At 46.7% G+C, this 16,979-nt stretch overlaps 1 protein-coding gene across 2 annotated transcripts in view; it reads right to left on the bottom strand.

Moving 5' to 3' along the window:
• SMS (spermine synthase) overlaps window positions 1-16,979 on the bottom strand; it is a gene marked incomplete at its 5' end in the record, with an annotated part of 55,065 nt that overhangs the window by 34,720 nt on the left and 3,366 nt on the right. For both annotated transcript variants that reach the window (XM_079727724.1, XM_079727723.1), the window contains one exon: window positions 2,999-3,119. In XM_079727724.1, coding sequence (XP_079583850.1) covers window positions 2,999-3,119 — 121 coding nt within the window. The remainder of the gene's footprint in view (window positions 1-2,998; window positions 3,120-16,979) is intronic.

Genomic DNA, 16,979 nt, shown 5'->3' with positions numbered 1-16,979 from the left:
TGGATTAAAAAATAAATACAACTGTGGGACTTCCCTAGTGGTCAGTGGTTAAGACTCCGCCTTCCAATGCAGGGGACACAGGTTCAATCCCTGTTCGGGGAACTAAGATCCCACACGCTGCGGAGCAACTAAGCCTGTGCGCTCTAGAGCCTGCGCAGCACAACTAGAGAGCCTGTGCTGCAACAGAAGATCCCGCATGCCGCAATGAAGATCCTGCGTGCCGCAACTAAGACCCGATGCAGCCAAATAAATAAAATAAATATTTTTTTAAAAATACAACTAGTTAATTTTCACCTTCAGCCCTTAAATGGCCTCAAGATCAAGTTCAGGCCCAGGACACCACAAACTCATCTGCACCTGCACGAGCTGACCATCCCCACCCACCACCACCACCAGTCACACAAAGGAGAGGGGCCAGGGGTAAATTAAGGAGAGAGAAATGCCACCTCTTAACCAGCTAGGTGGTTCTAGCAAAGAATCTCCCGCCAGAGAACCTAGGAGCACAGAGAATGCCGAAAGGTAGAGTCAAACCTCACAGGATTAAAACCGGAAATAAAGAAAGAGGAAAAGTTGCAAGGGGGAGAAAATGGAGACCAGGAAAAAAGGTGACTGAGGACCAGGACCACACACAAAGGGGTCATTAACCAGAAGTCAGGCCAGAAGCCTGGCTGGGAGCTGCAGTCCCTACCCTGAGCCGACAGGTGCCTGGGCATGGAAGAGAGGAGTGAGGTTTCACGACAGGCCGCATGGGGATGGGTCCCAGCTAACCAAGTGAGAGAAGAGGAAGACCAATGTGGATAACAAGTTTTTAAACTAAGCATATTAGGGAATTCCCTAGTAGACTAGTGGTTAGGACTCCGTGCTTCCACTGCAAGGGGCCAGGTTCCATCCCTGGTTGGGGAACTAAGATCCTGCAAGCTGTGTGGCACGGCCAAAAAAAAAAAAGTAAACTAATAAGTATGTTAATTTTTCTCTTTTTTTTGCTTTCAGAACCAACTTCCAACAGCTCTTATTACTCAAAAACTCCCTTCCAGGGCTTCCCTGGTGGCGCAGTGGTTGAGAGTCCGCCTGCCGATGCAGGGGACGTGGGTTCGTGTCCCGGTCCGGGAAGATCCCACATGCTGCGGAGCAGCTGGGCCCGTGAGCCATGGCCGCTGAGCCTGCGCGTCCGGAGCCTGTGCTCTGCAACGGGGGAGGCCACGGCAGTGAGAGGCCCACGTACCGCAAAAAAACCCAAAAAACAGAAAACAAAAAACTCCCTTCCAGGAAGAATCCTAAGTCTTCTAGAAAACTGGGATTGGTGTCTAGGGCAGAAGATTCAAGAACTGAGGTAAAGAGGTTGGTGGCGCCCAGCTGCAAAGGCCCTTAGGAGGTGGTAAGAGATGCAAGGCTTCACCTGGAGTGGAGGAGCAGTCTACGGGGGTGGGAGAGAGGCAAGGTCTGATTGCTGTGTCCCCAAAGGACGGACCACAGCTAGGACAGTGAGACACGGGGGCAGGGAGGATGGAGGAGAGAGGCTGGAGGGTGCAAGGCCAGCTGCAGACCTCTGCTTCTACGGGACTCACCATTAACTGGGCCAGAGCCCAAGGACGGAGGCAGTAGAAGGTTTGGGTCACCCTTGAGAAGAAATCATTTTAGATATGTTGGAGGTATCTGCTACAGGCATATATGGACGTTTGCTACATAGTTAGAAACAACAATCACCACCACAGGGGTGAACCATGTACCCTTATAAAGAAAATAATGGAAGTGGGGCTGAGCTCAAAAGTACAAGTTTCCCTCACCTCACAGCATTGTCTTCTGGGTCTCTGTAAGATTGGGGGGAGGTCTTCTTTTAATTAGAAAAACAAGGGAGAGAATATGGGACATTAATGAAGCCACATGGAATTCTAGAACTTAGAGAACAGAATGAAAGCCATCAAAAATACCCAGGAGTTCACATTTTAAAATTAACAGTGCAAATTCCTAAGAATCTTAACAGTTTTATACACGAGACAGTCTAGAAGATACAAACCAAGACTTAGGGAAATGCAAAGAGCTCAATGCACCAGTGTCTTCTGTTATCAGTCATTTCTTTTCCCAGTCTTAGGTTGACTTTCATTTACATTTCTTTTTTTTTTTTTTTTTTTTTTTTTTTGCGGTACGCGGGCCTCTCATTGTTGTGGCCTCTCCCGATGCGGAGCACAGGCTCCGGATGCACAGGCTCAGCGGCCATGGTTCAAGGGCCCAGCCGCTCCGCGGCATGTGGGATCTTCCCGGACCGGGGCACGAACCCGTGTCCCCTGTATCGGCAGGCGGACTCTCAACCACTGCGCCACCAGGGAAGCCCTCATTTACATATTGATCAGGTAAAAAGTCTAGATCATCTATAAAGTCTTAAGGAGAATAAACAAACAAAAACAACTCCTGGATCCCTTCAGCTTCCTGTCAAGCTACTTGCAGACTTTCTCATCCTGAATTTGACTACGGTCTGCATTAGCTGATAACCACTTATTACAGTGCTCCTCACAGTGGGGTCGGCTGGCCGGCAGCATTGACACCCCCTGGGAGCTTGTCAGAAATGCTGTTTGGGGTGCTGCCCCAGACCTGCTGCAGCAGAAACTCTTGCAGTGGAGCACGGCCATCTGGATCACTGCCTGCCGGTTCACACTGCTTATGCTACCCAAGGGTTCTGGGTCTTGGCCACACAGAATCACCGGTGGGTGTTTGGAGAAACAGCGATGCCCAGTGGCCTCAGTCTCTGGGGGGAGTGCCTGGGCATGGGATTTTGTGAAGGCACTCCCAGGCAATTCTACTGTGCAGCTAGAGCTGAGAAGCACTGAATTCTAGCCCCTCCTCAAAGATGCCAAAGGAGGAAAGAAAAAAACCAGGACACCACCCCACCACTGCCCTTTACACACACATCCACCCACACATACACAAACACACATGCCCCCCCACACACACACACACTGCTGAAGTGCTCAGACCTGAAGAGGAGCACTGAAGGCCGCCTCACCTGCCGTTTTTGTTTACGTAGGTCGCTAAATAGCCATGTTCCTGCCAGGTGTGCACCGACTCCATCATCCCCTGCTCCTGGAAAATGGACTGGAGGCCTTTCAGAATGGTCTCACCATCAGCTGGAGAACAGGGGGAGAAGGCAAGATGGTCAGAATGAAACATTCAGAAGCAAAGCCAGTGAGGCACAGTTTGATGAATGAACTTTTAAGAAAACCTGAACAGAGCTGCCAGCGTCGCTTATCCCCTTTGTCATGAGCTACAACGTTCTGAACCCTACAAGGAGAGGCTTCAGATTACCAAGGAACAAAATAAGAATGGCAACACCAACCACAAAATAGCTGTGCCAAAAATGCAGACAGATATTCAGCGAACTAGAAATAGCCTAACAAAATATTCAGGCTAGCCAGAAACCAGAAATACAAACACAATAAAAGACATTCCACTTTAGGTTAAGTAAGTTAATGAGAATACAGAGTACTAGAAAAAGAATTCCATTCACTGTTGATGGGTACCATAAACGACTTCAAAACTTTTGGCTTTGTGTTCTAGGTGTTCTACAATAAGGATGGCTTGCCTTTATTATTGGAAAAAATAAATGGCGCCACTCAGTAACCTATCTCTAACTGGTAGAAATTGAACAATTCAATATGGTACAAGCTGCTAGGCATTGTGATCCCATCTCCCATCCCATCCCCTGCTACCAAAGTGGAGCTCAGGTCAAGGACTGAGGTCAAGGTTACAGAAATTGCATTAACCTCTGTAGGTTCACTTGAAGCCACAATCTTCAACAACATCCATCATTATGATATTTAGATAAAAACAAAATGCAATTTACTCTTGTCTAGTTGTATTTGCAAAAGTACTCACTCCTTGAGAAGGGTAAGATAAAGAACCAAGATGAGGGCCTCCCTGGTGGCACAGTGGTTGGGAGTTCGCCTGCCGATGCAGGGGATACGGGTTCGTGCCCCGGTCCGGGAAGATCCCACGTGCCGCGGAGCGGCTGGGCCCGTGAGCCATGGCCTCTGGGCCTGCGCGTCCGGAGCCTGTGCTCCGCAACGGGAGAGGCCACAACGGTGAGAGGCCCGCGTACCGCAAAAAAAAAAAGAACCAAGATGAGACAAAAGGAAGTACTCTGTATTGTCTCAGGAGCCCACCACAGGCTGGTGCTTTTTCCACATGAAGGAAAAGAGTAGGGGCTGGAAAGCCTCAAAACAAAGCATCCCTGTGACCTGAACCGAGGACAAAAGAAAAAAAACAAGATCCACAGCCGACCACAGCGTGGTTTCACAAGAAAATTACACTAGAATTCCTTCCATAAACTAAGGAGTGCCAAAACGGACTGGAAGGATTTCCTCGATCTACGCGAGTCTTCCTCCCATGACATGTGGAACTCTGCTCCCCACACCTTCCAGTGCACAGTAAGAATGAAGGCCACAAACTGGGTTCACAGGCCAAACCGGGCAGCACATGTGTCTTATGCAGACATTTTAAAAAATGTAAATTGCCACTTAAAAAGCAGATGATTTCATCCACCCAACTGTCGTGGGTGGAATAGTGGCCCCCAAAAGATATGTCCACACCCTAACCCCCAGAACTTGGGAGTGCGACCTGATTTGCAAAAGGGTTTTTGCAGATGTAGTTAATTTAAGGATCTAGCGATGGATCATCCTGGAGCATCCAGGTGGGTCCTAATTCCAGTTAAGTCCTTATTAGAGACTGAAGCCTGGAAGACACGGGGCGGGGGTGGGGGGAGACAAAGGTAGAGACTGGCGTGATAATGGCCACAAGCCCAGAACACGTGGAGCCACCAGAAGCTGGAAGAGGCAAGCAAGGACTCTCCCCTAGAGCCCTCAGAGGGAGTGAGCGTGGCCCTGCTTATACTCTGTTTTCAGACTCTAGCCTCCAAAACTGGGAGGGAACACATTTCTGTAGTTTTAAGTCACCCGGTTTGCAGTACTTTGTTACAACAGCCCTGGCCGACTAATATACCCACCAAAAGTCCTATTTGAACTCTGCTTAACAAACAAAAGCAAATGGAGTAGCAACAATGGCAGTGAAGCAGTGATTTTTTTAATCTTCTCAATCTCCAAACACAGAGCAATTAGGATAGCACAACCAAACCTCACAGACAACATTTAGAACAAAACTAAATGACAGACTGCATCCCCAAACAGCACACCAGGAGTAGGCAGAGACAAGCAGCCCCGGCCCAGAGACCTGGTGAGGTACCAGCAAGTGTGAGAGAAGTGAGCAGAGCGAAGGGACTGCAAACCACAAAAATACCAACAGGAGTTCACCCAAAAGGGAGGCGGCTCCTCCTTTCAGAAGGCAGCGAGCGCCCAGCAGGCTGCGGGGACCTGGGCAGGGTCAAAGAGGTGGGGGGAGCCACGCCCTGTGCCCAGCCAAAATAAACTGAGGCCCCTTCAGGAAAAAGCCCCGCGTCGGGAAGGGACCACTGGAGCAGCGTCCACACCACGGCCCCACCCGAGCACAAGCACCGCCCAGCATGAGCAGCGAGTGGCCTCCTGTCTCATTCGAGTCTCCCTCGTTCCCAGCAAAACTGTGCCTTTGGGAAGCTCATTTGGCAAAGACTAATCTAGCTGGCTTTGCTATTCTGGAACTGGTTTCAGGAAATTAAAACGGGGAGGCCTGAATTATATCCCCCAGAACTGTGGTTTTAAGACTGAATTCAGCCCCTGAAAAAAATTTCAATTTCAAACTTGATACAAAGAACCGACCTCGTTCCATTTGTGTTTGTCAACGAAGCCTGGTGGGGTGGGGCCACCGTGGAAGTGACTGAGCTGCGGGGCGGTGGAGACAAGTGCGCCCAGCAGTACTTGAATTGTGACTAGGAAAGCCACTATGCAATTATTCAATCCCTCCCTGGCCAGAACAGATGTTTTCTGTTTTGAAAGTGTATAAAACAAATCATCACTCCCGGTAAACGGCCTCAAGACCGGGTTCAGCTGGCACATCACAAAACAGGACACAAACTCCCCATGCTGGTGAAGAGGGCTGTGCACGCAGGGTCACCCTGCGGATCACTGGCCAGGCTGTGCACCGAATGAGGGCCCTGGGGCTGAGCTGGAGCAAATTCTGTCCCCTGGGCAGGAAAAGGGGGTGTCTTTGATACACGCAAAGCCCTTGACGGCTGGCCAAGCCCAGCGTAGCGACCATCCCCTTTTTCTAAGTGGCACAATTAGCAGAAAGGCACTGAGTGGGCTAATGGAGGCCCTCCAGCCAGGTTTCAAACTGAAGGAAAACACATTACAAAAGAGATCCAGTTTAGTGTTCCCTTATTTCTATACTGTGGGCTTACCCCCCCAGTTCAGTAGAAATAGCCCGGGTCTGAATGATCCTTCTGGCTGTCGCCACCGCCCAGTCCCTGTGGCCAGAGTGTGCCGGCCCTGCCAGGGACATGGGGACCATGCCGTTTTGCCCACTGTTCACCTCATTTCATATTCACCTTCCTCCTGACCTGGGGGCTCCCCAGTCACCCAAGCTGCTCCCAGCCCTTGGAGAGGACTCCAGAAAGCAGAGCTGGAGCTGAAACAACTACATAGCATCTCTTTTCCAGAACCAAGGTTTTAAGATGAAAACTGGAAACCAAAGAAATGAGATCCACTAGCCTTAACAAGGTAGCTTCCTTGGTCATCTTGATCTCAAGTGCTCAATAAATGTTTTGTGGGTAAATGAAAATTTCATCTAGCTAAATTAATCATCCTTATTCCTGTATCTCTGCAGAGCTTCTGGAACACCTAGACCAGTGTATTTCAATCCTAGCTGTGCATTATAACCACCTGGGGAGTTATAAAACTTCTGATGCCACATCTTAGACCAATCAAAGAAAAATCTGGGGGTGGAACCCAGGCAACACTTTTTTAAAGCTCCCTGGGAAATTCAATGTGCAGCCACGTGTGAGAACCACTGATCTAAACCACTAGATAAAAAAAGAAAAATAAACCCCCACTAACTCCAAGCTAACTACACTCCAGTCACCAAAAGGTTACAGAAAATATTCAACACAACAGGAGGCCTGAAAAAAGTCCAAACTCCCTGCTAGCTATAGCCACAGGTAACCCATGACAGGCCCCCAGAAAATGCTCTGCAATTAATTATCCAATTTCAACCTTTACGCCTGTCTAGTAAGGAGCACATAACATGACCAAACAAAATGTGCTTGCTCTATCAGGGTTCCTCAACTTCGGTTGAAAATACAGTGTAAATGACTTTCCTGTCCCTCACAGGACTTTTGATAATCCCAGCCATACCCACTAAATACAAGAAGAGCCCCCCTTTGTTAAAAAAAAAGACCCCACACCCCAATTTCCCAGGGGCAGAAGGGAGGCGGGTAATGCAATCCCTTGAGAACTACTACATGCTCTACACGTGAGCGAGCAAGAGCCTGGGGTCAGAGCACACCCAAATTTGGGAACACATAGCAGCGACGTCATAAGTGCCTATGAATCAGAAAATATGAAAATAGATTCAATGCTAAAAGAGATATAAGCACACCGCTTTCAAGTAGACATGGTAATCCAAACTAGGCTAATAAAATGTTACTTGGCACAAGTTCTTAGAAAACTCTGCCCAGGCAAGAATGATGTGCAACTAGTAAAGCACTCAGAGCCTTCCAAAGTGCTCAGAAACACAGAGACCCGTCCCAGGGCAGATGTGTCCTTTGTCCAATGGGCAACTCAGTGTCCTCGTTTCCAGACCACTGCCCACTTTGTGTGTGTGTTTATTCAACAATAACTTAAGAAGAATCAACTTGGAGGTCTAGTCCAAATTAAATACACCACTATCAAAAGAAGACAAGGGAAGACAAGGTTTCATCTCCCTGCCTCATTTTGTCCCAGGGATCCACTTATAGGCCTCTCTTGGAGAATGAACCTCATTCCTCTGACCCTGGCCATCAGCTCCAGATGGCCGAATCCCAAATCTGCACATCCAGCTACAACCTGCCTCTCACCCAAATGCTCACCACACTGTCCCAATCTCAAGTCTGGGATAAAATCCAGACTTCCCCACTCCCTCCCACCAGTGGTTAATACCCCTGCCACTTAAGATCCCCCTTAACGGTCCCCTGAAGCTTCTCCCACAAGCCCCCCACCACAGCCTCTCTGCACCACTCAAACTCACTGGCCTCACAGACCTCATTTCATCAAACATAAAATGGAGGCACCACTTCACAGGGTTCCTATAAGGAAGTCAGCACCAATGTTCGAGCCCTCCGTCCCTCACAGTCAGGCACTGCCATTTGATCATTATCCACAAGGTGGGCAGCCCTGTGGACATAAGTAGGTTAGCTGTACCCCCCAACCTTACAAGTAGAAAAGAGAGTCCTGCCCAATAAAAACCTATGACATCAGGTGCCCTGCTTCAGTTAGATTCCCTCTTCTTCAGCTTCAAGAGGCTAAAATACTGAAACCTCCTTAACTAAGTGAATTCCATTAGAGAGGCTGCCCTCAGGAAATAAGCAATTCTCACACTTCGAGAAAAACTCTTGGACTCTCCACCCCATGACCGTGACTTGTGCCTTTAAGTCTTTTCCAACTTCAAACACTTCAACTAAGAAAACTCTGGACATAAAGCATGAGGGCTTTAAGCTACACAATGCCAAGTCTCTGCCGCTGCAGGGTCATCACCCTGCACCAGCTGTGGGCCAGAGCCACACTAGTCCCCGCTCTGCAAAATTAGGTGGCTGCATTCCTCTCTGCTCTCTCACATTTAAGCAGCACCTGGCTTATAAAATTAGAAGATGAATTTCTATTCTTGCTAAACGTATCTTTATATGCGCTGGAAATGCCACACTTCACCATCAAGGACCACCACCCCCAATTTTACTGTCTCCTAGGTCTCTCTCTCCCACAAAGCTCGGGGAATTTAAGCTCCAACAGGTGGTTAATTATTCCCACGGTTGCACCATGCCCAAGTGGTGAGGCCCAAAACCCAGCCTCCTTCCATCCCACCTCCCACTCCCCAGACCCTGGAATTTCCAGAGCCCCCTGATGTGCCTCCTCCATGCACACTTCCCATTTACCATCCAGGTCAGACGCCCCACCCCTCCTCCCACCTCCCCCTCTCAGAGATCTGCACTCTCTCAGTGGGAAGATGGCCCGAAGCTGTTGGCAGATCCGTTTGCAGCTTCCTGCAAGGGGAAATATAAATGCAGGTATCCTTACCCCAAAACCCCAGACTCTCATGTCAGAGAACCTATGAGCCAGGCTTGGGTTGTGCAGTTTACCAGCTTTCTGGTCTTCTCGACAGACCCCTAAACCTAAAAGAGGAAGATAAGGAAAATGGACTCCAAATACAGTTTGAAATCATTCAAGTATCTGCTTTAAAAATCCTCTTAGATGTTCTCATCTTCACAGTGGTGTGTTCACAGGACAGTATGCATTGGTCAAAACTCAGAACTGTACACTAGGGACTTCCCTGGTGGCACAGTGGTTAAGAATCCGCCTGCCAGTGCAGGGGACACGGGTTCGAGCCCTGGTCCGGGAAGATCCCACATGCCGCGGAGCAACCAAGCCCGTGCGCCACAACTACTGAGTCTGTGCTCTAGAGCCCGAGAGCCACAACTACTGAGCCCACTGCCACAACTACTAAGCCTGCGCTCTAGAGCCCACAAGCCACAACTACTGAAGCTCGCACACCTAGAGCCTATGCTCCGCAACAAGAAAAGCCACCGCAATGAGAATCCCGCGCACCGCAACAAAGAGTAGCCCCCGCTCGCTGCCCGCGCGCAACAACAAAGACCCAACACAGCCAAAAATAAATAAATAAAAATGTAAAAAAAAGAAAAAAAAACGTACAACCAGCATCCTACTTAATGGTAATAGACTGAATGCTAGCAGTAAGGAGGCAAGGATGTCTCAATAAGGCCTAGAGGTCAAGATGTGCCCAAGGTTACACATTTAAGGCTTGTAAGTGGTAGAGCTAAGAGCTAGGATCCAAACTCAAGCAGCCGGACTCCAAAGATCCAGTGCTTTTAATCATGACACTGTGTTGCCCCCCGCTTAGTTAAATATGGAACAATAAGCCATTTGTCCCAGACACCAAAGCATCAACAGGTTATCTACTTGTGATAAGGTGAGAGATCTGGGTTTCCCCCTTTCTACTTCCTTACACTCTGCAGGTAGTCTAAAATGAGCACATAACTTAAACAAAAATATGTAAAAAGACAAATGCATAAACCATTATTTGAACAGCTTCTGGAGTTTCTTCAAGCAAAGCCATATCCTTCATTAAAAGAAAAAAAATATGCATGGGAACTCTTAACAAACAAAAAACATTCACAAAAATGCCTTTCTTTTTTTAAAGCCCTATCATATTCCAAAGGGAATAAACTGATAGTGAGCTCTTTTTCTCTCCAACCTAGACAGACCCCACTTAGGGACACTTGAACCGACAGGCCCATGATCCCCTTCCTCACAACCCCAGACCAACTGGGCCACTTAGCTGCAGCATTAAACAGTTCAAAAGTTCAGTGTTAAACCATTTATAAAACCTACACCACTACTGTTTCCCCAAGTGTGATCCATGGCACCGGTTCTAAGAAAAAGGGTCCCATAAATAAGTCATAGGATGTAATGTACAGCATGGTGACTATAGTTAATACCGTACTGCATATGTGAAAGTTACTAAGAGTAGGTGTTAAAAGTTCTCATCACAGGAAAAAATAATTTTCAACCTATGTATGGTGACAGATGTTAACTAGACTTATTGTGATCATTTCACAACATATACAAGTATCGAATTACGATATTGTAATTAGTTGTAACCTGCAACTAATACAATGTTACGTGTCAGTAACACCTCAATAAAAAAAAAGAGAAAGGACCCCATGTTGAACCCAGTTTGAGAAATCTTCTAATATTTTCTAGAAATTCAGAATGCCCATTATCCTATCAGTCTTGCTTGACCACTGTGATCTGAAGTCCTTCAGAAGAGACAATTTGGTGCTAAATGTAACAGTATCCTAGAAATTGCTCAGGATTCTCACAGGAGAAATTTCCATTCCAGGGAAAACAGTCATGCAACACAAACCCATGGAAGCGTTATCTTAAAAATCAAAACGTCTTCATAGGGCTTCCCTGGTGGCGCAGTGGTTGAGAGTCCGCCTGCCGATGCAGGGGACACGGGTTCGTGCCCCGGGCCGGGAAGATCCCACATGCCGCGGAGCGGCTGGGCCCGTGAGCCATGGCCACTGAGCCTGCGCGTCCGGAGCCTGTGCTCTGCAACGGGAGAGGCCACAACAGTGAGAGGCCCGCGTACCACAAAAACAAACAAACAAAGAAAAAAGTCTTCATAAAATTCTGCTTTAGTAACTTAGAGAGGTCCTTTAACTAAAGTAGACCAACCTTCAAATCACATGCCAACCCTTTATTTTCTGCCTCTTCTTTTGCCAGCAGAACTTGCCTTATCTTTCAGTAAGTGAAATTCACACCTCTTTATAACAGATCATCTTTACCCACTGGCACAATTTCAAAGTACTCAGCGCTAAGTACTGCAATTAGTGTTAAGTGTTTTATGTATCATTTGACACTCTTCCAAACATTTTATTGGACATCCCACCCAACAACACAGTGTGTGGGATACTGGTATCACTGGTGCCTTCACGCAAAGGGTGAAATTAAGGTAAATGGGAAACTACCCAGAGGGTCAAGTCAGTTCAGGAACCCAGAACATGCTCCTGGCTCTTACCAGCTCCTTTTGACTTTGCCGCTTAGCCCATGAATGCCTTTGATCACAAGTGCGGCCACTAGCTCAGGGGCTCATTCCAGAACACAGGTGACATCATCAGTTTAACGAACTGCAGGCCCACCACAACTTTGGGCTCCAGAGTTGCCTTTTCCCTGGGGTCTGGAAAAATGCCCAGTCGTAAGGGTTTAAAAGAGCATTTGTGCAATGGTTTACATACTTGGCTGGCAGAATTCAACTGAGGAGGTTTCCTGACTTTTCAAAAGAACTGAGCCTGTAATTAAACTACCATGAAATGGTGGTTGGAGCCGCAGCACACCCCAGCAGGCTTAGGTTACAACTGCAGTGAAATGGTGGATTAAAACGCGCAGAGCATGCGTGACTCCAAAAACTAAACTCAATAATAGCTTTCTTGAACACGTTTTTAAACAGAGGCCCAACCACAATCCAGTAACTTTCGAGCTAATCCTTACGTGCCAAGGGTTAGTATAACCACGGTGGTCTCAATTCAAATTATAAAGCCCGTAATTCCAAATCTTACCCAGGGTCCCAAGTCCAACACCAAAAGCTCTAACTTTTCAAAGCTATCAGAGACCACAGCACTTCAGTCTACCTCCCAAGAAGGTAGGGAAGGCCTTTGAATGCAGATTCAAATACAGCCAACTTCATTATACAATTAAGAGGATACAAAGAATCCAGGACTTTCCTGGTCGTCCAGTGGTTAAGACTCAGTGCTTCCACTGCAGGGGGCACAGGTTCGATTCCCTGGTGGGGGAACTAAGATCCCAAATGCCGGGCAGGGAGGCCAAAAAAAAAAAAAAAAAAAAGAGGATACAAAGATTCCAAATTGGTAACTCCTCCACTGCAAGACAAAACTGGCTTTCCCCCACAAAAACAAAACAGACAAAAAACCCACAAGACAAATCATCCACCAGTTGCTTATTAAATTGGCAAACACTTTTTGAGAAACATCACCTGCAGAGCTTCAGATTACTTGAAAAAATACCTCACTTGTTAGCTGGGGTGATTGTTCCTAAATGCCTGGATTATGGAATCAATTTCTTAAACAGCTGTTATCCCTTCCAAAGCATTTAAAACAATAGAGAACTACCAAGTAGGAACTAGATGAGGTTTTTTGATATAAAGCACAAACTAATTTTACCATATATCACCTCTACAGGTTTAAAGACATAGGTATAACTGCGGAACTATACTCTAAAAAAACATTAAGGTTTACACAATTTTTTAATGGCAAGCTCACAAAATGAATTCCCAACAATGTGCAATTATTCAGCCTGGGGTCAAATAGAGCATGATCAGTGCAATTAAGAATCTTGCAGAGTTGGGGAAAAGGGAGTTTTTTTTTTAAATCCCAACAAAGCAAAGGAGCATGCCAAATGTAGGCAGACTCTAACAAGGGACCTCCCCCCAAGCAGTCCAGAAAACATTTTCAAAGACAATTAAGGTATGAGAGAATACCTACGTCACACAAAAAAATACCTTCCCCAGAGCTGTTAGAAAATTCTGAGTCCACGTTCTACTTGGAAGCACAAGAAGTGTGAGACTCAAGCGTGTGTTGGGTGAGGATGGAGAATCGGGTAGAAATGGACCTTCATGGGCCTTGGAAGTGCTGATAAGGAGTTTCAACTCCATCTGTAGAGTAATGAGGACTCACAGGAGGGCTTTTAAATGGGAAAAGGGACAGGGATCTGGTGCGTTTCTGTTGACTGAGCCCTTCCCAAACAAGGGAGGGAGACAAGTAGGGAGACTGTGGCCAAGGACTGTAGCCAGGAAAAAGGTGAGCAAGGAATCTGAGAGGGTAGCAGGTAGAATCCATAGGACTTACTGACGTGGGTGGGTGCCTCGAAGGTTTCTGATACACGGGGGTTTTTTGTTTTTAATGAGGATCCTATTATAGTGGTTCTCATATAATCAGCATCAGCATTGCTGGGAGGAAAGCTGGTTAAAAATGTAAATTCCAGGTACTACCCTCCCCTCAAAGACTGTGATTCACGTCAGTGCAGCCCACACATGCATTCTCCCATTCATCAGCTGCCCAAAGTTTCATCGCTAAAGCGGGTGTGGATGTTCTCTATCACAGTGGTGGATAAAGTGTGATGGGACAATGATAATGCTGAGGGGGTAGGGAGAAAGCTTTTTCTACTCTTGAACAAAAGAACAAAAAAGCTAGATGCAATCAAAACTGGTTTAGGTTTTATGCTTATAGTTATAGCTATTTAAAATACACGAAGATGGGCTTCCCCGGTGGCTCAGCGGTTGGGAATCCGCCTGCCAATGCAGGGGACACGGGTTCAAACCCTGGTCCAGGAAGATCCCACATGCCGCGGAGCAGCTGGGCCCATGCGCCACAACTACTGAGCCTGTGCTCTAGAGTCCGCGAGCCACAACTACTGAGCCCACGAGCCACAACTACTGAAGCCGGCATGCCTGGAGCCCATGCTCCACAGCAAAATAGGCCACCGCAATGAGAGGCCTGCGCACCTCAACGAAGAGTGACCCCTGCTCGCCACAGCTGGAAAGGGCCCGCGCGCAGCAACGAAGACCTAACACAGCCAAAATAAATAAATAAAATAAATTTAAAATACACGAAGACAGTGGGAGGGAGACAGAAGAGGGAGGGGATATGGGGATATATGTATACGTATAGCTGATTCATTTTGTTATACAGCAGAAACTAACAACATTGTAAAGCAATCACACTCCAATAAAGATGTTAAATTAATTAATTAAGTAAGTACATGAAGATGATCTGATTTTGCCAGAAAGGAGCTCAATAAATACATGGAAGAGCGGGAGCTTGGGGGAGAGGGTCCAAGATGGTTCAGGAAGTGGGGGGTGGGGGGGTCACCTGAAGCCACAGGCTTTGCTGGGCAGGAAGTGCTAACTGACCCCAGTGCAAACCTCAGGGGAAGGTAAGACCCATCCTCCTTCCCTGCACCAGGGAAATTTTGCTGATGATTTGTCATCCAGATCACTGCAACAACCTGGTTAGAACTTACACCGGGGATTCTCTACCCCAGCACCACAGATATGTTGGCTTGTCAATGCTGTGCACTGTAGGATGTTTAAAATCACCCCTGGCCTACTAGATGCTGGTAGCACCTCCCAAGGTGAAGAAACAAAAAAAGTCTCCATATAGTGATAAATTGGGCGGGGGGACACGCAGCCATTGCCTTAACTTAGAGGCTTCGGGGTTGTGGAATTAACAAAGGACTTGGAATCAAATAGACAGGGTTTTGAATCACAGGTAGCCCACTTAAAAGGAGAAAAACTTCAATGGGCCTATTTACTCATCTTTAAAACGGGGATAAAACCCACCATAGGGCTGTTGTGGAGATTACATAAAATAATGTGTTACGCACTTAGGGCAATGCCTAGCCCAGGAGGCAATTAGTAAACATTGGCTTTTTTGTTTTCAAAAAGATGTTTTGAAGAAGCGGGGACATTTGCTTACAGTTTTGGCCTGAGTGGAAACCTCCTCCCAAAAGGAACAATATAGAGAAATGACAGTCCCAGTTCTCCCTCCAGCTCCTGGGGGGCCTGAACCTGGGGACTGTGGACTCCCAAGGGCCAGGGGACACAATTCAGGGGCTCTGTGAACATGGATGGCAAAAAGTATACATCCTTATTTTCACTAATTGAAACTTAGCATTTTTTTCAATTATGCTTGTAAAACCACACATCATCAACTACCTGGCCACTGTCACAACAGAAGCACAGCTTTTCCTGATCAAATGACTGCTGAAATACTGACTTCCTCGACTCGACTCCGAAATTACAGAAATTTGGAAATTATGAGGCCTACAGCTAGACTGTATTTTGTGTTATGAAAGAAGCACATATTATTATTTACTATGTCACATATTAGGGGTTTTATTTTGAGAATGTTATTTTAAATAAATGGGTTATTTTATGCATTTAAAATTCTTATTCTGAGAAGCACTCCACAGGCTTCCCCAATGAAGGCCAAAGGCACACAACTTAAGAACCCCTACCCTCAACATTTTTTGGCTAAGCCCATAATTCCCAAGCAGGCTTATGGTTTTTTTGTTGTTTTGTTTTGGGGTTTTTTTTTTTTTTTGGCCGTGCTGCGCACTTGTGGGACCTCAGTTCCCCAACCAGGGACTGAACCTGGGCCATGGCAGTGAAAGCCCAGAATCCTAACCACTAGGCCACCAGGGAACTCCCGTGTCCTTAACTTACTAAATAAATTTCTGTTATAAAACTAATTTGCTAATTTGAATGACACAAGTCACTTTGTTTCCCTACATAAACTATAAATCAGTGATCCAAAGGACAGACACAACAGCATCAGTCACATTTCCTCACTCAGGACCCATCCTCTTAATTCTAAAGGTAAATGTGTGCCTTGTTTTCCCCCAGTGGACTTGAACTAGCTTTCCACCTTTACCATAACATCAGTCAGGTCCATTTAACCAGTACTTCTCAAACAACTATGATGTATCAGAACTGTGTCCAGGATAAAAACCCTGGAGGTCACCCTTCAAAGACACTCCCAGCCCGGGGAAGAAATGGACATGGAAAGGAAGACTGCAACCCTACCCTTCCAGGGCGGGCAGAGGTCGTGCGTACCTCACTCCGTCTACGCAGAACACTCGCTGGCTGCCTAGCATAAACAAACCACGTGTCCTCCACCTGCCCAGAGATGCTTAAGCTATACTAATGTGGGACATGTTTATTCTTGTTAGCCTCAGGCTGAGAAGTCACAAAGTGTTTTCTGGGTTCAAGAGTCTTCACAGTCCAATACTTCACTTATGAGAGGATCAAAGGTGAGTTTTTTTTTCAGCAGTAATTAAAATTTCCTGAATTACCTCATCAGCCAGAACTAAACAGGCACCGCCAGGCCCAACCTATAATTGCCCTCAGTGGCCCAGTGGCTGCTGGGTACTAGCTGGCTTGCACTGGTAACCAAGTTATACAGAACCGTAACATAACATAACTAAGTGGTTCAAGTTTAATTCCATTAAAATCACATTGTGGAACTGGAGCATGAGGAAGGATTACTGACAAATGAGAAAAAGAACATGATTCCAGGCTCCACAGGCATTTGACTCACCCTTGAGTCACATCCAATACTCACATGCCAAGAGTAATGCCTTTTGATTCATTACTATCAATTAAAATAAATGTTTTTGAAGACCTCACAGGTGGTAGACTTCTCACCAAGTGCCCCTTAATGAAAACCAAAAACAGATCCTAGTTTAGCCAGATCCCCTTATTCTACAAGGGTG

The sequence above is a fragment of the Hyperoodon ampullatus genome (assembly GCF_949752795.1).
Source record: "Hyperoodon ampullatus genome assembly, chromosome: X".
Classification (NCBI taxonomy): Eukaryota; Metazoa; Chordata; class Mammalia; order Artiodactyla; family Ziphiidae; genus Hyperoodon; species Hyperoodon ampullatus.
This window is presented reverse-complemented; position numbering and strand designations above follow the sequence as displayed.